General features: G+C 42.4%; 1 protein-coding gene across 3 annotated transcripts in view; it reads right to left on the minus strand.

Annotated features, from left to right (window-relative positions):
• LOC119176962 (synaptotagmin-15) overlaps nt 1-22,417 on the minus strand; it is a 368,621-nt gene that overhangs the window by 171,113 nt on the left and 175,091 nt on the right. For all 3 annotated transcript variants that reach the window (XM_075878290.1, XM_075878288.1, XM_075878289.1), the window contains exons 2-3: nt 14,564-14,855; nt 11,502-11,665 (exon numbers count right to left, since the gene is read on the minus strand). In XM_075878290.1, coding sequence (XP_075734405.1) covers nt 11,502-11,665; nt 14,564-14,855 — 456 coding nt within the window. The remainder of the gene's footprint in view (nt 1-11,501; nt 11,666-14,563; nt 14,856-22,417) is intronic.

The raw sequence follows: 22,417 nt of genomic DNA on the forward strand, positions 1-22,417 counted from the left end.
CTAACAAATTTTAGGCGTATTTTGCTGCTGTCCTCCAGAGAATGCCAAGGCTTTGATCACACGGTATGTTTCTCATTTGCTCTCCGGGAGCATGCTGCATTCTATTATCAAATTGAGTGGCTCTGCTCTCAGTCCTCTGTTCTCATCTCCTTAGTGTACTACCCCGGGCATCTACCCATGTTTCCTGAATGGAATTCACCATCAACACGTGTCATTTTTTTTTGTGAAGCCGAAAACCCAAAAAATGAGGTCCTCGATGTTTGGTTTTACCGCTACAGTTGTCGATGAGGTAGCTTAAGTGTTCCTGTATCATGAAGGATAAGGCAACGTATGGGCGCTTAGTTCATTTTATGCTTTTCAGCGGTCGCTATTGGGGCTGTTTTTACGCGCTGCATCCCGATTTCCCAAGCATTGTAGGGTACCAAGCATATTATCCCTTCTGGTTAAGCGTCCTGTATTACACCTGTGGCGCACGCGCGGTCACAGCTATGCTCTCGACAGCACACGGCTCGCCACTATGCGGCGCAGACGACCGTTGTAGCACGTGCTCACGTAATGCGTATACTTTTGCTCACAGTTGTACGTATACTTCCAGTGTCCTGAGGCTGAAAAGGTGGTATTAAAAGGACGATAAGGTGAAACACTAGGGATAAATTATTTCTTGGGGATTCCTCTCTATATAATTTAGTTATTGTGGTTTCATCATTAAACAATAAAATAAAGATGAAAGTTTCAATTTTGAATCTCGCACCAGAACCTTAACGACCTGGTGGACTTCAATATCCTTTGTATGATGGCCGTTGCAGAGAAAAACACGAGTCGCCGTCCCATGGCGAAGCCCCCAACTGACATGTATTATTCGAGTATAGTGAAAGGATCCTAATAATGGTTGTGCCACTCGTCATCGTCGTCATCTACAGAATATTCAATATTTTCTGCGCCCCAACTGCGATTCCTAACGACGGAGAACACTAACACGTGGTTTCTTAGTATACACACTGTTTGTTCATGTGTTCTTGTATCAGGGCCAAGTCAGCCCATGTGGATGAATCTAGGTTTCCACCAGTTTATGGTCTTCCAACGGTGTTTCAAACGCTTTTTTTCATGTGCATTTTTTTAAACGCGTTGTCTTCAGTAAACTTGCACTGCCGATTATTGGTTTTAGTTGGCACTAACACCCGTTACGCAAACTCATGCATGAGGGCCCGCAGTAGCTATTTCTGAAAAGTTTTCTCGATTTCATCATCCCGGCTGCTTTCGCCCTTAAAGCATCATTCTTTTTACTCTATCTTTGTTAAGGCTCTCTCATTTGTGGTTTTGACGCTGTCGGGGTGTTTCACACTTAGGTTGAATAAGCTGTCTCATCCGCATTCCCTTCGAACTTGAGGTCGGCAGATTGCTCGAAGAGCAGAGGCTGTGATCAATGCAAGAGGCTTGTTTCTGTGTTTTCTTGGGCTTTCTTCTGTTCATATTCGCGTAATAAACTGGTCTTGTCTTGCTTCCGCCAGGCACTTGTACGCGTGATGGTTATGACATTATTAGGTCTGCAGCTGTCGTTTTCGGCGTACATTCATCTTCCATAAGATCTGGTGGATCACCTTAAGTTTCTCGAAAAGCTTCTTGCTTTCTGATCATGGAAATGTCTTCCACCACTAACAGCTGAGTTGTTGCAGGTGTATTTTCATTAGCTACATGCCTACTGCAAGCCACTGAGAGCTCTAAATGCATGGACCATGTGTTTCGAAAATCCAGTTGTTCTATGCGGGTAATTCGGACAGTCTTTTCTCCAGTAGCAGCGCTGATTGGCTGGCTTCCCACAGGTTCTGCCATTTGTCAAGAGATAGACTCGGCTAGCTCCTGTGTGACAGGATCTCTGTTCAAGCCGTGATGGCTGAATAGGGGTGACATAGTCAGAAAGAGTAATCTGCCTCCATACTTTACTTCTAATACATTGTCCTATTTAGTCAAAGTGAGCTTGCTGAGCGTTTAATGTATCTGCGACCATATATTCTACTCTAACCTTTGCTAAAATTATGCACATAAACATCGGCTTCCTCTATCTTTGTTTCTAAATGATCGCTGTGGACTGTACCCTTGACGTCTTTGTTGATTCTTTTGAGCCCTTCGTACTGTTCAATTAAAATGCTATCAATCTCTCATAACTCCCGTATGGTCGCTCCACATGCATAAGACTGTCGATCTTTGCGATGACTTCCGTGATGGTCTTTCGTGTTTGATACGGCCTTTCAAACAAGGCCTCTATAAGCTGGTCCTGTCGGAAACGTGAGATATGTGCTCACCAACTATTCAACGGTATATTGGCACCCATTGTAAAATTTTTTTGTCAATGACAACTTCGAGACTCGTGAGGCAACGCTACGAATTTTTGTTCCGACACCCGTTCTGTAGGCGCCGCCTTTGCTGCAGCAAGAACATGAAGTGCAGGTGTGAACTTATAGCTTAATGAAGGCGGCTTCGAAAATGCAGACTGCTGATCATCCAAGCTTGGCCCTTGAAACCACCAGCTGTGTACTTGCCCGTCTTAAAGAACTTCATCATGACGTCCTATACAAAATTCGTGAGACCAGGGTGTAGAGTTCCATGGCGTGTGTCTGAAAAGGAGGCTTTAAGAGCGATAACGAGAAGTGAAGGCTGGAAACCACAAGAAGACGTATCGATACTTAAAAATCAACCGCCAACTACTGATTTCAATACATCGCGCAGTACGCAGGCCCGTGGCATTTCGTCATCAGATTTCTCCTTTATAATAAAATTTCAAGCATACACAACACACTGCATCACGAGTAGTACGCAGTGCATAATTTGAGGAATTACCGGTTGATGAAAATTAAGAAAATATATAACGTTACTAGTGTTGTGGTTTTTAGCAATAATTTGAGATGACTTCCGCAACAGCATACTAAAGCAGTCACTTACGCAAGGTACACTTAAGAGACCGAAGCTTGAAAAAAATTGCTTTACCAAGTTGCTGATCATCCCGTATAGAGAGAGTCATTGCAGAGATATATTACCACGCGAACATTGTCTGATACACCCACAAAAACAAACCCACAATGAAAAAAAAGACATACAAAGACTGTCAAGGCAAAGCATTCATTTTGGCTATCCTTTTTTCTAAATCGGTGCATTCAGGCGTAACACCCGTTCAACGGTGTTCTTTTGGCAGCTTTTAGCATGGAAAATTTAAGCGGGCAGTGTCACACTCACCAAAAACGGCAGTGACAGAAGGCAAGATTTATATAAGAGTGCGAGCAGTTTATTGAATACCTAAAGGCGATGTGTTTCATTCTGGTGTCCTAATTATCAGTCAGTAAATGAATAAATATTCAATCGACTAATTATTTATTTTTATTTTCACTTCACCAAGTAGAGGGCGTAGGAAGAAAAAGCTTGGCGTGCACAGCAATTATTCAGCTTTCTTCAACGCTTTGCGGAGAACCTTAAAACATGACAACGCTTTGGCAACAATAATTATTGAAAGAGACGTAGTACTGAAGTCGCACTCGCAAGAGGAAATATTCTCTTGCATAAAAGGATCTCGACGTATATGCAGTATAGATGGCTTACATACAATGAGTTGCACTTGAATAGCGTAAAATGGGCAAACAAATTGTGCTCCAGTCACTTGAGAGGTTTCATTGTATATTCGCCATGGACAACGATTACATTCTCGATAATGTCTCGAACGAAAAGAGTAGCCGCTTGCTCACTGTTCTCTTTATTAAATAAAAAAATAAATAAATAAGCAATAATGCAAGCAACGAAGGCTAAGCATAAATCATATAATTGCTAGAAAATTGGAGCAGCGTTTTCTCACGTATACGTATTAATTATCATAATCGTCTCCATGTACGGAAAAGGATCACATAATCAACCAACACGCCTGCTGGTCGACTGCTGCCCCATAGTACGAGCGAAAGTAGGAAATAAAAACCGTAGTACGAGCAAAAGGGAGCCCTAATGAATGAATATACTTCGCAATTACGCCTCGTTTTTCTAGAAAATACATGTTTCACACAGTTTGTCAGATTTATTGTAAGCTGCCGGAAAGAAATTTGTGTAGGAACGTTAACCGATTGTATCTCCCGTGAGTTTTCAGTATTTCGATGCCCTTGAGTTTTGTAGGACGTGTTGGCGAATCTTATCTTTTACAATTGCTGAAAATACATATGAGAACATTTTTCGATGGCAGAGAAAATGCTTAAGGGCCGTGTACTTATATATAATGCACGCTGAAGCACCACAGATGGTCGAAAATTTCTGGGCCCTTCACTACGGCATCTATGATACTAATGTCGTTATTTTGGGACGTCAAACCCAAACAATTACTATTACGCCTCCCTGTGTGTGCGTGTATGCTTGTCTGCATGTGCGTTGATTTTATACCTGACTTTGTATTCTTGTAGTATTTTCCTACTATTCTACATCGCCTATATACAGTCACTTCTATTATAATAAAAATGTTGGGTCTCAAAGTCAAGCAAACATTTCAGTACTTTCAACATGGCCCCACTAGACGGCCTAGTAGCTGGAGAAACTTAAGTTAGAGGGGCCGTGCAGTGCTTTTTGGCATGGTCAGAAAATGTTGGCGTTCGGTAATCTGAGCTCCCAAGAATATGCGAACCCAAAATAATAGCGCAGCCTGTGGCCTGAAGTTTACAATTAGTTTTCCGTGTCATCTAAAAATAGCTCCCTTTTCTCTCGACGCATCATGAAGTAAACCGAAGTTATAGGACCTGAAACCCAATGCCCAGGGCCTATGGCTGTTTTGAGCATCTTCAGCTGCATAGTTACCACCGCCGCCACAAGGCGCCGCTACGTACCCACACGCTTAATCGAGATCACACTGAGCGCAAGCTACGCATTGGCGTGGACCAATGTTAAAGTTTCGCATAACCGGTATGCAAAAAAGTACAGGGGAACGGTATATGGTATCTAAAGGAAGAGTAAGGAAAGAGAAAAAAGAAGGCAAGTGCCACCATAAACACACACACACACACACACACACACACACACACACACACACACACACACACACACACACACACACACAAACACACACACACACACACACACACACACACACACACACACACACACACACACACACACACACGTACAACGCCATAGATCACAGCGGCGGGGTGTGCGGTATACGGCATCATCATGAGTCTTAGCTGCTCATGCAAGTCTTGTCCTTAGAAACTTTAACAACGACTATATTGTGTAACTTCTCGATGACTTTTTGGGATGACATTAGAAGATAGTTACTAGCTGCATCTACTTGTTTTTCTGGCCACGGCGATTGAGCATACAATGCTGAGTGATTGTCTGGACACACCGTAACGAGGACAGTCGTATAAAATATGCTGTAACGTCTGTTTGGTGTGGCAGCTTGGGCTAGTTGGTATGGCATGACGATAGTTATAGCGCGCGAACAAAATGACGACTGTGTCTTTCGTGTTTCGTGTCTTTCTTGTCTCTGTGTCGTCGTTTTGTTCTCGCGCTATAACTATCGTCTGTTTGGTACCGCAGACGTGTCAAAAAGTTAGATCAGCCATCCTTATATACAACAAAAGTGACTCTAAAATCCACTTTTTGGCGGTATCCAGTCGGTATATGACATCACAGTTACCCGTTCTGATGGTGTTGACGATAGTTTTGGCAACTTGTATTCAATGTGGAACACATAATGTCATTTGCGATCATTTCAAGCATAGCAGCAGCATTATACACTTTAAAGGGCATCCCTTCTTTATCTCCTTACAAAGCTGACTGAGCAGCATTATTGGTATGTTCTTTGCCAATCAAGCCCCGATGATTTGGCAACTACTCAAGTGTCATTTTGGCATTCTTCCTCAGATCACGTATAAAATAAGTGTCTGATCCCGAATACCATGCAGTTGTCCATGAGCTCTGCGCCGCTGAACTGATAACAGAGATTGCATGGCTAATTTGTAGTCGTTGAAAATTGACCACCACTGCGGCTGTTTGTGATTGGCAATACAAAGTACAGGGCGAAGAGCTGCGAGTTCCACAACAGTCGATGTTGTTGGGTGGTCTTTTCTAAAGCTAACGGCTACACCTTTTGCAGGGATAACGACTGTTCCGGACGAACTCCGTATGGTCTTTGAGTTGTCAGTGTAAATATCTACATGGCCAGTTTACTTTTTGGACAATATAGAAGCCGAAAGAGCTTTTTCGGAACAGACAAGAAAAACTGCAGACTTTTTCCTGATTCTTGGTGCACCGAGGTGCACTGAATTATGAATGAAACATCAAGGTGTAATGGATCGTTCATACGCGGTGCTGAAAGCTGGTAGTTGGCGGGATAGCTCGTTATAGTTCCGCAGTATGACGCTTGCGGTCTCTTCGAAGACAGTGTTGCTAGGTGCTTGAAGAGTTTGAGCAAAAGGCCTCATGTGAGCTGTCAAGGCTTTTACCGCAATTATGGTTTATATCGGTTGGTCATTGCTGAAGTCAAAAACTTGGAGCACGCCTTGGCTTCACCTTCATGAGGGTAAACGATAGCGTAAACGGGCCCCATGTGAATCGCCTTCTCAATCACTAGTCTAGCTTCGGTTCTCGGTAGAAGCAATAACCGTGCCGTAGGTTATGCGCCTTATGCGCGTAACGACTTATGCGCGTAACATTGGCCGGTTCAAACTATCTTAGAATGCCAACTGCAAGTACAGTTTTTAAGTGCCCACAACGCGACCGTAAGGCAACACGCGAACATATACAGCTGCTTTCTTTGTTAATGCTTTTGCTGATGATAGTGACTAGATATGTTACAGTGCTTTGTAATAGGTAAGCCTTTAAAACACGCACTAGTTGCGCCAATACCATGTTTTGATGACGGCGCAGCTCTACGCTTCTGCCACGCAACATTTAATGCGTCAAGGAGACTCCTTTTACTACATGACACTTAACTATTGTTTCTTTTTCTTATAGAAGCTGTTTCAAGCAGTAGCGTAGCTCTGTCAAACACCTTCGCGTTTGACAGAGCTACGCTATTGCTTGAAACAGGCTTGCACATTGCTAGTTGTTCATGCGAGTAAGAAATATGTTACAGCACTGTGCGGGTGACGTGTATGTTGGTCTGTATTGAACGACCCTTCAGACCGCAAGCCTGGTATAGGCCCCAGTGACTATCAACATCGCTAATTGTAGCCTGTCTGATAGTGCATTTGCAAAAATTTCATAGTTGGGCATTACAGCGTGATCGGTCTACAACTATCAAGATGACCAAGCTTGTCTTATGAGTATTTTGGAATTGGTACAGTGTGGCATCCTGTAAAAGATCGCAGAGGCATTCCCAGTGTAAGACAACACTGTGAAAATGTTGAGATGTACAGGGCACAAAAAAGACTTATAGGTTTCAGAAAACACGTCCGACATTCCGCCAGGTCCTGCGGGTTCACCATTGTTTTTCGTTTCGTCTTCTCGACGATGCCGACGTTGGCTCCACAATATTTAAAGGTGTAAAATAATGCTACAATGATTGTTCGACTCTTTTGATTGTTAATGGTCAACTTTGAAAGCCTGTGTCGATACACTCTTCTGTGAAACAAGACTGTCTATATATTGTCGCCGCTGCCTTTGCCCTTAGAACCACTATGCTTAGGTGTGATTCGATCTTGCGAAGTTCGGGGTTTCAGTGCTCATGAAAATAAGGTGAAAGTATTAGCATATTCGGATAACCTGGCGTTCCTTTGTACAAACATTTCAAGTATAAAAACAGGGGGGGGGTCTACAATTAGGATTTTTGGAACCATTTAAGGTGCTTATGGACTTTGCTATAGATTTGGGACTCTGGTTTAGCCCATGGACAAAACAACGCATTTCGGGAATTTTGTTACCATCAAAATACAAAAGTCTTGTGGATCGGGCGAGTTGGTATTTCATGAACTTAGCCTTTATTAGCGCGGCCCATATGAAAATAAAAGGAGGAAAGACGACAGAGCACCTATCTTTCCAGACATCTCTGTCATCTTTCCCCCTTTTATTTTTATTTATGCCACGCTAGTACAGGCTAAGATCAAAATACCTCGGTGTTCCATTGGATTGATATAGGACAAGCGCACATCACTAGAAAGAACGAGTACCAAACTGATAGCGTTATGCCTAGACGTTTATCTCCCATAACATTTCAATCTTTGGCAGAGCTAAAACATGCGTTTTATTCCTAGCAACAAAAATATTCTAAGCACTGCAATTACTCCACTGTTTCGGGAAGTATATTCAAAGGTTTCACCGAATATACATTGCCTTTATTTGGTCCTCCAGCTATGAGACAGCGAGACGTGACAATGTTTTTAGAGCAGTTTGTGCAGGTGGTCACCTCTTTGTTAAATATTTGGTGTCTCTCTCTATTTGGTGTCTCGTTTCTTATACTTTCAGGACTGTACTGATGCACTACTTCAACCATTCTTGCAAGTTAATCTCACCAATGTCTAGCGATGTTTAATGGTGTCTGCCATTTTTCTCGCAGCAATTTGCAATGATTCATGCGTAAAGTGTATGAATCAGCGTATTTTCTGAGAGGCAGACTTTCTGATGATTATTTGTTTTCTAGCACTAGGAAAGATCTATATAATGATAAATTAGACATAATATTTCTTGCATCGTGTCGCTGCTCTCTGTTTAATTATTTACCTGGACATTAAGGGCTTGTCCGTGCGAAGAAAATGTTGGATCCGCCGGTGACAAGTCCTCTTTTCGTCCACGTTTCTTTATTTATTTTATAATTATTTTATAACAATTCCTCTACTTACCCTGGGCATATTGTCAGTTAGTTCTCATAAATATCGTGGAAAAAACAAACTCCTAAATTTGCCATTTCCTTCATTCGTAGCGAGGGTCTCCTTCTGGCAGACTTCATGCCGTGAAGTGGTATGCGAAGGATTGTTGATCAGCTACCATCTCGTAATAAGATCACGTACTACGTGACGCCAAAACAAGCAATAAGAGTGTTCCACACTCGTTGCAGTGACACCAGGTGGCTCTCGCAGGAGCTCCCACGTTGAAAATGCACATATATACCCTACAGAGTGAACGGAGGGATGACCACCGCCGTATAGCTTAGACGTAGAGCATTGGATGTGTTATTTCAGAGTCACAGGCTCGGATCTTGCCAGTGCTAAGTTATCTTGGCGTCCACTTTTCTTCCTTCACAATTACGTTACGATCACTTCTAATAAGAACTCCTGTACTATCCGTGGCATTATTGTCTTCAAGTTCTCATAAATATTGTGTCGAACGAAGAAATCGAACCCTTAAGTTTACCCTTTCCTTCATACATGATCACATGCCACTCAAAAACAATTCTATGCTTGTTGACATGCTCTTACTTAAAAGTATGCATAATTTAAGAAAAAAACTTACATGGTACACAGGCACGCGGAAACAATTGTATCATCACACCTGTACTTCATACAAATGGCTCTACAGCTAAAAGATGTTTATCGACAGCTGCAGTTCCAGCCGCACTGCACGGCTGGAAATTCACTCTTCATGAAATGCACTGAACTGATTCAAGTTTACACAACTTTTTCCTATAGAACGCTGAATATACGCTTGTAGAGCTTGTACAAGTGTTTCGCCATAATGTGCATTATGCAAAACTGTAGTAAATACGATGAAAGAAAATAATAGCGTGGCTCTGCGGTAGAACACCTCCTTGCTGTGCAGACAGCCTAAGTTCGATTCTCAATCGAAGCCAAGTTTTTATTATTTATTTTACTCTCATATTTCTTGTTTTTTTCGACAAGGAAGAGACAATCACTCGCTCACAACCCATAACACCAACGCCGTAATACCAGCGAAACAAGCTCCTAAATTTAGGCAGACCATGGCAAACCCTAAGTAGGAGAGCTTGTGCAGCCAGCAGAATGCGACTACTTGTGTTGCAAGTGTTGGTTAGAACTGGAAGACTATATCTCAGAAACCTGAAAAAACACTGCTTTGTACAATTCTAACGTTGCATCTGCCGACATTCCCCAATTTTTAATACCTGGGAACTTAGACGGGTAATTGCCGACAGGGGGTCGCTTCTTCTAGCAGGTCCACTATTAGCAGGTCCATTTATCAGTAGTGTTTTACAGTACATGTAAATAGGGTCCTTTTCATGGGCACCCATTTTTACCACTTGAAAAGAAAAGTTTTGTCGAATTTTTTTTGAGTTAGTAGAACCTGCGTGAAAAATTTTGCATCCAACTCCTTTCTTTCTTGCCTATACCTTTGTCGGGTAGTGAAGAGTTTAAAATACCATAGGTGAATCAACTGATTAATGAACCTTATTATTTCAAGTTAACAAAGCCAATATTCTTCGTTGCTTTTCAGGCTATTCTACCAGGCAGTGGCATGAGCTTATTGTAAAACCTTTTCCCACGCATAACAGCTGCTTGAAACATTCATTCTTTCCTAGCACAATAGTCGACTCGAATAACCTGAAAAAATTGTCCCAGCCTCCTCGCTGTCACTGTTTTCCTCTCATTTAAAAGTGCACTTGTTGATTACGTTGCCTTGCTGTCGTAAGTGTACTCTCGTTCAAACATCGTCAGTATTTCAGCTTGTAGTGTACATAAATGTATGTCCTTTACTATTGAGCCTAATAACTCATACCTGCTGCAACATGTTTAAATTTTTGTTATGTCTTTCAAGTAGAGTAAATTTGTACATGTCATTGTACATTTTTTTACATGCACGCACGTTTTTTTTTCACTTTCACTTTTATCTTTTTTATATCTCCATATATTGTCAAATATTCGTTCACTGCATGTTTCCGCCATTTCCTTCAAAAGAATACATGGATCACTTTGACTAAATCACCAGACGGTAATTGCAGCATGAATAAAGTTATATCTGTCTATATCAGAAAAACGCAAATGGGTGTCCTTGCAGCATAATTTAACACCCCTTAAAGCGTATATTCAATTTTTTTAAGTGACGCTCATCTGTACGGATATGTTCTATGCATGAGTACGTTTAAAAAGCCAGAACCATGCTCTCCGCGTGCGCGCTATATTTCCGAAAATTTCTGTGATGCTGTAGTCATGATATGTACTAGTGACTTCTACATGATCTTAGTAAATCAGTATACGCGAAAACATCTTAACTACAAGTTCTCTTAGGAGAAAACTTCAGACGATACTATAGTTGGACATGTTGTTAGTGAAGAAGGCCGGTGGACTGCAAAGAACACTTCAGAAGGGAACCTTGTTGAATTTGAATATGTTGATATTGGTTGTGCACAAAGTAGCAGTATGATCCCAAGAATATTATTGCTGTGCCTCTGTTTATGTGCGTGCGTTACGTCTATTTTCACCTATGCCCGATTCACGATCATTAATTGTACCTATATATTACCAACTTTCTCAAACTGCTGGTGATTATAAAACAATAAAAGAAATATAGGGCACGCAGGATTGTTCCCTTATTGTGCATGCCATAAGCGGGTCGTCGCCTTGGTTTCTTACAGACAGGTAGCAGTGAGACGGGTGCAGCATCGCCAGGGGACGAGCAGGGTGGCCCAAAAGGTTCAGCGACAGTAGAACTAGCATCTGACATGAGGCTGGCAGCGGAGCCGCACAGGGATGATCCAGCCAGCGTGGGCACCACGAAGTCGATCGGACGCTCTTGTCTGAAACGTCAAGGAAGAGGTGCCTGCAGTGACTATGCTAGAGAAAAAACCGTCTCCTGGAGTACCATGTGGTACAGTCAAAGAAGCATGTACAGTGCATGAGCCCTTACCTAATCAAAACAATAGGAGTTATCCAACATGACCGAAGCGTTCACCAGCGAGAACTTGAGGCTTTCATGCCGTTTATCAAATTACGTTACATCAATTAAACTCGATAACCAACAGATAGGCTGGTGCGTTCGACAGGCCAGTAGTCGTAGGGTTGAAAAAAAGCGAATTTAGCAAATAATGATGGATGGGAGGGGGATGAACAACAAGAGGGAAGGCAGGGAGGTTAACCAGGCACATGCCCGGTTTGCTACCCTACGCTGGGGGAATGAGAAGGGGGGCAAATAAAAGCAAATAAAAGCCCGCGAAAAGTCTTAAGGCTGTCTTTCACACTTTTTAAGTGCGGAGCATTATTTTATCCTTACTCGCACGATGTCGATCTTCGGCGCCGGCGCTGTCCACTCCCACTGCGCATGCTCGCCTCGCCTCGTCTCTCTCAAACACGGGTGGCGTTTATATAAGCGGCGATGCACGCGTTCGTAATTCAGTCAAGGGCGTTTCCTCTCCATCCAATACATAGACGGCGCCAAGCAATAAAGACACACTTTGACTATACACTCTTTGCCTTCGCTTCTCCTTCATTCACTATATACGAATAATCAAGACGAAATAACAATTAGGAATTCCCAAACTATACCCAATTACGCAACATTCACGCGATAACCACACCCCTCTGCGGCACATTTACACGAGTTTCCCACGTGGGAAGACGCGAGCGCTATTTTTTCCCCTTTGCTTGCGTAATAACATCTGGTCAAGAGAGACACATTATTTGAAGAAAGTCGCTGAAGTGGGTCTGTTCTAGCCTGCTCTTCTACACAAGGAAGATGGTGAGCAATGACGTAAATGTAGGAGAAGCGAAGGTGGGGACACAAGAAGGAGGCATGCAAGGATGAGTAAAATTTCGCCGTTTTAGTAATTATTAAGTACGAAATTGTTATGAAAAATGTACTCTGTGCACTATATCACAGAGCCGCGCATGGAAAAGTAACCTCATAAAAAGGCAAGGAGAGGCTTATCTGCGGGTTTCCCCTTCAAGGTCAGCAGAGACTTAGAGAACATATATATCTACAGGGCTGCGATAAACGACCCCACTACAGCAAGCACATGCATTGCTTTTAGTGATCCGAGTCTTGAGGCGAATCTAATAATTGTGCCTATATGTTGGTTAGCTTGTTTTTTTTTCTCCGATGTAAGCAAAGGTGCGTAGTATGGTGGCCGCTGAGAATCTTTCACATTATTTCAAACCACATTCTCCAGATTTTGCTCCAGATTTTATTTTCATTATTTTCGGTCCTTTCTTGCTAATATAGTGCTGGTGGCTATATTGGCCCTGCCACTCGGTTCTTGACGTAGAGGACCACTACAGCCCGTGAGTCTAGAAAGGATCAATGTCTATTCTGTGGCTCTGTCGACCAGTCTCAACGAATATTGGTCCTGAATTCTCACAGACCCGAATTCCCTGTAGGTGTGGTTGCTGCCTTTTGTGTGCAGACACAGACATTCAGAGGTTTAGCGTTTGTGTCAGGGCAAATCCTGCTTCGAAGACAAATCCTTGTACACTGTTTCAGCGTATCTATTCGTAACTGTACATATTTGTAGCGTGCTAAAGCAGTTGTTTTAAAAGGATTGTTGCATCCACTACGAAGGATCTCCTTTCAATATTGTTTTCAGCAGTAGGGAATACCACCTTTGATACCACAACAAAAGCTGGGAGTGTGTGCCGAATCCTTTGAAAATGCAGTGTCAGACTTTCAATATGGACCGAAAATTTATTATTCACGTGATAAAGTTAAAGGCACCAGTGCTCCGAGGTTTTGCAGCGGTAAAAAGAAATGACAATGAAGTTTAAGTATTCATTGGCTTGTTTCATGTCTTAGGGAAAATCATTTTGCACTTACACGTACTTGATTTAACAGTTCAGTACCTTCAGATGCTGAAAATAGATTGTGCTCATATCGCACACCAGTGGGCATATGATCCTTGTTAAGTAAAAGCAAATATCTAGCGTGAAGTTTTAATATACATTAAAGGATCTAAGAATGAGCGTGTTGGTATAGTTATAAGTACAAGGTGAAACTTGTAGTGCACAAAAAAAACGAAACAGAATGCGAAAGTGACGACACTGACAGGAAAAAGCACTCGATACTGACAAGAAAGAGTGCTCGCTGTACTTCACTGCGAGTTTCCGCCTTTTTTCTCTTAAGCTAAGTGTGGCGTATACGTGCTTTGTAGCACACGGAGAAATTTCAATGCAAAGTCTTCATGTTCACTGTCACACCTTCACGTGTAAAAGTGTCCTTACACCCAAATTTATTCATCAGCTGACCCACAACATTTGCTATGCGAATGGCTGGTTGGCTGGGTTTAAACCACAGGCGTCAAATGTTTTAAATAACCGTTATAATTCACAAAAGGGGCTTTTCATGACAAAATAATTCGTAAGAGCTAAGTCCATCACATCCGTAGTCTTAATGATGGACACACAGTAACAGAACGCCGATCAATTACAAGCAGCATTTATGGGAACGAAAAGCCCTGTTCGTCTTACTATGTTCCATTATTACGCATTGAGCAAAGCTTGTGGAACTCAACCATTTGACACAAGTAAACTGGTAGGAAGCAAAAATAAACTTCAGCACAATACGCCTTCCTTTCCCCCTCGTATTGCATTCTTCTGTATGAACTCGATCAAACTTTAAGGTGTCCTTATCCACATAGACGTGGCGGAGATGTTTTTGGGAGTAGTCAGCCTAAAAATGGACGCTGTCCTTCAAGCGCAGTCCTTACGCTATGCAGCCGCCATAGAAGTGCGGCTCGTTGGTGCCACGGCGCAGACTACGCCGGGACGTGGGCGAGGGCGTGCGGTCGCTGGGGCCGGCCACCGAGATAGACACCCTGGGCGAGCGGCTGCAGTCCAGGCGCTCGTAGGCACCCTGGTCGGAGGCGGCAGGCTGGTCTTCCGTCTTACGACGGCGACGTTGCAGCAGGCAGGCTACACTCAGCGCCAGCAGCAGGCAGGCGGCAGCTGCGGCTAGGGCACCCGGCAGCGCCGCGCTCTGCAGGAGACTGCCAGCAGGGCCTGCGGGGGGTCCCGACCAGGCGGGTTAAGGCAGCGAGTCTGTATGGCACTCCGCGCTTGAACGCGAACGGAGCAGTGGAAGTGCATTGAGGCAGCTAAAGCGGAAATCGCCAAGTGCTCCGAGAAGATCAATCGTGATAGAGACAATACAACGATCAATGGGTCCTTTCTAAAATCAATTTCTTGGCCGCAGTCTCGAGTTCTTCCCGCCTTGTGTCGCCGTCACGTTCGATCGGGTGATGTGGAGAATATGCGATAATGTGTGAATGAAGCGCTAAAGAATCAATATCTTATACTGATTCACGATGACAGATAAGCGCTGATAGACGAATGCCGAAATAGCTACAAGACATATCAATCTTATTGCTGTTCAATTATTGTGCATTACCGTTTCCGTAGTTAATAATCAACAACTATAAAAACATGTATGCTTCCACCCGAGCAACTATACTTTTTGTGCCTCACTGAAAAGGCAGTTGATTTTCTGGCAGTAACTTGCTTCTGCTAAACTGCTTTACAAAGTAGGCTGGAGTAACAACCAGCGGAGTGTTTTGCAATATTGCGATTACGTACATGTCTTGCAGGACCCAATAAATGTTGATCCAATCCAATCCAGTCAAGATGTGGAGATTGACCACGTGAACCATGTGGCTCTCAGGATCAGCTCATTTTACTTTTAGCCTATTACGCTGTGCACAGGTTAGATGCACCGACTACACTAGGCCGGTGTTGTCTCCGGCACGATTTCCTACTGCTTACGCCAACTCCAAAAAGTACTAGCACATTAAATTAATTAATATCTGCTGCATGTGTTTCTCTCCATACACTACTGTTTTTTTTTTCATTCATGCTGGCACACAAATAAGGCTTCTTATGAGCAAGCGCTGTCGAAATGGTTTGGATCTCGACAGTTGTTTACCTTCAAACCTATGTGTGGTGACGTTTGCAAGGAACGATACCACTCGTCGTCAAAATGTTGAGACAAGGGCTCCATAGGCAAAATGTTTTTGCAAGCTTTCATAACTGAGAGTTTCGGCCTACTCATTGGCTCTAATTATAGACTAATCATTGGCTCTAATTATAGGTTCTAACTATATTTATAAAAATAAAGGTTACATGCAAACCGAACCTGAAAAAAGAAAAGAAACACAAAAAAAGATGGTGTGAGCACTTTGACGAAAATTTCATTCTGTGCGCCAGCACTGAAGGCACCCATACGGCAAGAAGAAAACAGCTGGCGCACTGGGACGACCGGATGAGATCCAACAAGCACCGACAGCAAGGCAGCGTTGACACCTAACAGGTGGTAAAGACGGTCGAGTTCATGCGCATTCCTTATTCGCGACACCAAGTACGTCTGTTTAAAGGCAAGTACGCCTGTTCGATCTGTGTGTGTTCAATCTGTGCAATCTGTGCGTGTTCAATCTGTGATTCACATTTTCTTTAGCGCTGTAGTAACTAAAAACTCACGGAAGCTGAACACGTACACAACTCCATCTCCTCAGGAAGATTGCAGCAAAACGGTATACATGTTCAGCGCACATCGATAACTGGCACTTCACAAGACCCCTGTGAACATTTCGATTTCTGGAGACAAGAACAAGAAAGTCTTAGGTGACACCTGCAATGACTTTTTATGAGCGAAAGTCTCAATCCAGTTATGAGGCTGGCCGTAATTGAAAACATCAAATTAATTTTGACAGCAGGGGCCTTCCCTAACACACTACAAGTAACGCTAAGTAAAACAGCTGTTAAACAGCTTTTATATTATTTCGCACACATCAAAAAGCAGGCGTCAAACAAGGAACGAAACGCACGACTTGAAGCTCACCAGCTTAACCTGCAGAGGACACAAAAGATGAAGTGAATGAAAAAAATTCCACGAGGGTCTGACATTGGCGTACTGAAAAAAAGAACGAATGAATTCTGGTGTAGGGAGGGATAGCTTTTACTAGGTTTGAGTAGGCCCCAGGTAGAACATCTAAGCTCAATACTAAGAATTATTTATTAATAATATTGTAACTATCATGATGATCATCATCAGTCTGACAACGTCCACTGCAGGACAAAGGCCTCTCCCATGTTCCGCCAGTTAACTCGGTCCTGTGCTTGCTGCTGCCAATTTATACCGGCAAGCTTCTTAATCTCATCTGCCCACCTGGCTTCTGTCTCCCCACAACTCTCTTGCCCTCTCTAGGAATCCAGTTAGTTACTCTTAATGACCAGTGGTTGTTCTGTCTACGCACTATATGCCCGGCCCATGTCCATTTCCTCTTCTTGATTTTCACGATTATATCCTTAGCCCCCGTTTGTTCCCTAACCCACTCTGCTCTGGTCTTGTCTCTTAAGGTTACACCTACCATTCTTCTTTCCCTTGCTCGCTGCATTGTCCTCAATTTAAGCTGAACCTTCTTTCTAAGTCTCCAGGTTTCTGCTCCGTAGCTAAGTACCGGCAAGATACAGCTGCTGTATACCTTCCTCTTGAGGAATAGTGGCAATCTACCTGTCATAATTTTAGAGTGCTTGCCAAATGTGCTCCACCCCTTTCTTATTCTTCTAGTTACTTCAATCTCGTGGTTCAGCTCTGCGGTTATTACCTGCTTTAAGTAGACATAGTCTTTTACAACTTGAAGCGGACTATTACCTATCTCGAAGCACTGCTCTCTTCCGAGGTTGTTGTACATTACTTTAGTTTTCTGCAGATTGATTTTAAGACCCACCTTTCTGCTCTCCTTGTCTAACTCCGTAATTATGAGTTGCAATTCCTCCCCTGAGTTACTCAGCAATGCAATGTCATCGGCAAAGCGCAGGTTAATAAGGTACTCTCTATTAACTCTTACCCCTAACTGTTCCCATTCCAGGCCTCTGAAAACCTCCTGTAAGCACGCGGTAAATAGCATTGGGGAGATTGTATCCCCCTGCCTTACACCCTTCTTGATTGGTATGCTGTTGCTTTCTTTATGAAGCATTATGGTTGCAGTTTATCCCCTGTAGATTTCTTCCAGGTTGTTTATATATGCTTCATCGACGCCCTGATTCCGCAGTGTCTGCATAACTGCTGATATTTCTACTGAACCAAATGCCTTCTCGTAATTTATGATGGCTACGTATAGCGGTTGGTTATATTCTGAGCATTTCTCTACTACCTGATTGATAGCATGAATTTGGTAGATTGTTGAGTAGCCTCCTCGAATTATTATTAGTGTTATTATTATTATTATTATTATTATTATTATTATTATTAATATTATTATTATTATTATTATTATTATTATTATTATTATTATTATTATTATTATTATTATTATTATTATTATTATTATTATTATTATTATTATTATTATTATTAAAACACCTCAAGAAAAGGGAAAGGTAGTCTAGCAATTTGCCTCTTAACGAAATAAGTAATATACTCATACTGGAATGAAAAAAAAAACATCGATTAAGAAACCTCTACTAATCGTTGTTGTTTTACGTGGGATGGTGTGCAGTGCACTAGCTTTGTCTACTCTATCTTTAGCTATTCTGCCATTGAAGTGAATGCGGGAGGCACAGCGCAGACGAATCACAACAAGCCCTGACACTGCATGCATACACATTTAACCTTAGGTGAACTGTATAACCTGTAAGATCTCGAAATAAAAAAAAAACAGAGTATCGCTCCACATCATTAGTAACAAAGATCTGCTGAAATGGTACCCAAGACGAAGCGTGATGATTCCAGTCTAAGCCCCAACGAACATAAGAGACTATACTATGAACTTGAAAAAAAATAAGCAGAGACGGTGGTATTTTGTCGATAATGTGTTAGGCAATCCCGGTTGTGTCCGACCGGCTCCTTTTGTGGACTTAGTGCGCCATCACTCAAGCAGATGAAGATGGACATCATGCAATTTAGATATAGTGTGAACGTTGGTCAATGCCTTGAAGATGAACACAAAGACTCCAGGGGCCGCTGAAGAAACAACCCTTCGTACTGCACCTTCGTATGGGCTGTTTACTCGACTAGACACTGAGTGGATCACATGGTTGGCAGATCAAGGGACAGCAGAGGGGATAGTGCTATAGAAATAAACGCAACACATTTTTCACAGCATGACAAATGGAAGGAGGGGGTGATAAAAAACAATGACTTTTGTGATAATGTATATTGTGTCTAGCCGTTCCGTGTCTGTTCATTACTGTCATTGTTGTGCAGATACTGTGTCCAACTATTTGTTAGGTACTACGTCAAAATAAACTCTTCCTAACCTCTTAAAAATCTAGGTGTACTCACGTTATTTATAAAAAGTGTCATTAAATAAGGTTCTAAACTGATTGCTTTTTCAAATGCATCAAAATATACCAAGTGTAGAAGGCAAGTTTCAAAGGCGTGTCCAATCTTTTGGAAGGAAATGTCGGGATGACACATGAAACAGAGTCCTGTTACGCTAACATGGAGTAGTAATAAAACTGCCACTCGAATTCGCCGGACACTCCAGGAACTAACATCGCGAAAGTGGAAGTAAGTGCGCATGGAAACAGGATTCATCAGCCTCAGTTCACTAATTCATATAAGTAAAGACAATAATTACTGTTTTCATTTCAAAGTTAATGCAGTATATATTAAGTAATTCATGGCTACGTGGGCCATTTTTATGATGTAACTTTTCGAATGCGAAAGCTTTTGTGCCGGAATCCACCAGGACCTTTCGGTACGCAGTGAAAGGTGCCTAGCACTCAACTCACATGCTCTACCGACACACACGAGGCTGCAGAAACGCACCTGATATATCTCACACTTTCTGCGCGAAAGACACGCCAACGGGACCATGCAGAACTGCAAAAAGAATGATGTTTGGGCGTGTTGGTTTTTCATCTTTCTTCATAAAACTGTCCCGTGTCTTGCGCGCTCTGTTTCATGAAGGGACAAGAACGGCTTCGCGTGTTTACCGCTCAAGCTACGAACGATGCATCTCCCGTTCCTGAAGTGCTGTGTGGTATGCACGAGCAGAGGCATAGGTCACTTCATCGCTTGGAAGCGTACACTGCACTGTTTTTACTCAAACAAATAATCTTTAAAGGGGCTTTCTTAGGCGTATTAGTAGTTCAGCGTTTTTAAGAAACCATAGCGCACTCAACGAACAGAAGAGAAGTATGCTGTCTTCATTCTGCATGCCTCTGATTCGTTTAGTGAGTTATCGCTTCTTAAGTACGGTGGCTTGAATGAGTGCATATGTTTATTATGCGTCTGTTTACGGCACCTATAGGCGGTATTCACACAATGCTGCATTCAGTCTATGTTAACTACTTCAATCTCCACAAACGTTTAATCATGACCATGGACTTTTGTCGTTAAAATGGAAATGCGCGATCAAGCGTAACACTGGTGCATCCGCGTTAAAGAAACCTCTAGCTGCCAAACACCAATAGTCATTGTACATGCTCTGATATATCAAGTTAAAGTGAACCATCAACTACTCCTGTGAAGACGTGTTTCGATTTCGTGTTATGTGATTCATATGATGGAGTGAGCAACCATGTTTTTTTTCTTCAGTTATGACGCTTACAAAGCGCACTGTTTCGTAGCTTCGGCTGTTCATTTCCCTTTTTCGATGATCAGATGCCACCAAACAGTGAAGACAATAATGTAAGAGAACGAGGCCCAACAATGGCAAACTGCATTAGAACGTGAAAGATCTTGAAGTTTAAGAAAAGACATAACTTGATTTCGAGCAACAATTAGGATTGATTGAGATTAAGAATAGTTGTAGACATCAGTGCTAGCTGTAAGGACAAATGTTTTTCGAACAAACACAAAGAGCACCGTATTATTGCTTTGTCAGCAATAGTTTTCTCTTTGGAAAATAGAAGAGTTGCTCCCCGTGTGGAATGAGCTCAACTTTTTATGCAGGTATTGGGGTTCGGCTAACCGGACAAGAGTAAAATAGCTTACAAACGAATCCCCACCTGAAACTCAATCCTGAGAGCCGAAGCAGCAATATGGTCTGGCCAGTGCGCGCGGGTTTCGTCCACGCGTTTATTTTCATTCACACAAAGCTCACAGCAAAGCCGGAGGCCTGAACGCCAGCACTGTTCTTTTTTTTTCTTTTCTTTAAATCTATGTTCACGCTCAGGCGCCGTGTTCGCAGAGCTCTAGTTTCGATCTGTCTTAACGGGGGTTTAAGCAATTCGATAGCGTTCCGGACCCAACGATAATACCCATCCCTGATTCCGGAAGTCTTCCAAGACAAAACACTGAAGGCCACTTTCTGTATACACAGAGGAACGGAAGTGCAGCCAATCTTGGCTTTGTCCCTAGAAAGCCTCTAGCTCTGGCCAGTGTAATGCTCTCTTACAACAACGCACTAAAACTTTGCAACATTTTGAACGGCATCGTATTAGACACCACGTAACCTGCGTACAAAAGCGACTCCACGCAGTTACGCAGCGCGAAATATTTGAGATATAAAAGACAATCACCTCCACGCTTCGCGTTCTGCAAGAGAATTTATTGCATTTTGTAACTATCTTGATGAACACACTAAGGGTGAGGATGTGCGCTTCGCTTCTGAAGAGCTCTCGTTCCTCCTTTACCAGGCCTTGCCATGCGTGGTGCAAGATACGGATATAGTTGGGCATGGGGAGATTACGCTTAATTATTTCGCGCATCTCTATGATCTCGCGATTCCCAAACTCGGATAAACCACAAGAAAAACCACCGCTGGTTTTCTTCGCGCAAGTATTTAGTAGCTACAGATGTTCTTTCCGCAATTTTTGTGATGCTGATAAAACCCGTCCAAGAGCAGCCAAGCGCTGGAATGGCTTAACATTTGTGGATGTTCGAGAGAACGGAAAACTGTTGCTTCTACACTGCGCAAGGTACCGTGGTAATCTTTAGTTACCATCTTTAGAAGCCATGGAATAATCTTAGGATTTATTTTAATAAAATCAGGCTATAAAGTCGTGAATTTTTATGCAAACTATTGTCCCCTGTATGAATCCCCATTTCGACCAATAATATGTGCCCCACTGGCATTGACTTGTACTTTATGTAACGAATGATTGTCATGCCTGAAAATTTTCTTGTGTTTTCAAGCACATGTGTTTGAACTAATACAGTGTGCAGCGTTGGACAGTCGAGGTTAAAGGGGTAATACTGCATGTATAAGGTTTTGAACCGGGTAAAGCTTATTATTAGTCATGTTTTCGCGTTATCTGTAGTAATAATAGGTTGTATAGAGCATAATTTACAAAATATGCGCCCATTTGATAATTTCCTGCATCCGAACATCTTGCACTATTCATGTAGTGCACACACTTCTGTTAGACAACCCTTAAAAGGAAACTTTGGGCCAAAAACTCTCACATAAATACACAAAAATTACGTACTTTTTTGGCAGTTCCTACTCATATTGTTTCGTAATACTTGCTGCAGCTAAAGTAAAACGTTACATCAGGAGAATCATAGCAAGTTGATTTCAAACAGAGGGGCTGTTCAAAGCATGCCGAAATCTTTCTAACACACACAAAAAAAACGTGCATTCATGACGTCAGAGCGTGTTACTTAGCAACTAGTTGCA

This window comes from Rhipicephalus microplus, chromosome X (assembly GCF_043290135.1).
Source record: "Rhipicephalus microplus isolate Deutch F79 chromosome X, USDA_Rmic, whole genome shotgun sequence".
Taxonomy (NCBI): Eukaryota; Metazoa; Arthropoda; class Arachnida; order Ixodida; family Ixodidae; genus Rhipicephalus; species Rhipicephalus microplus.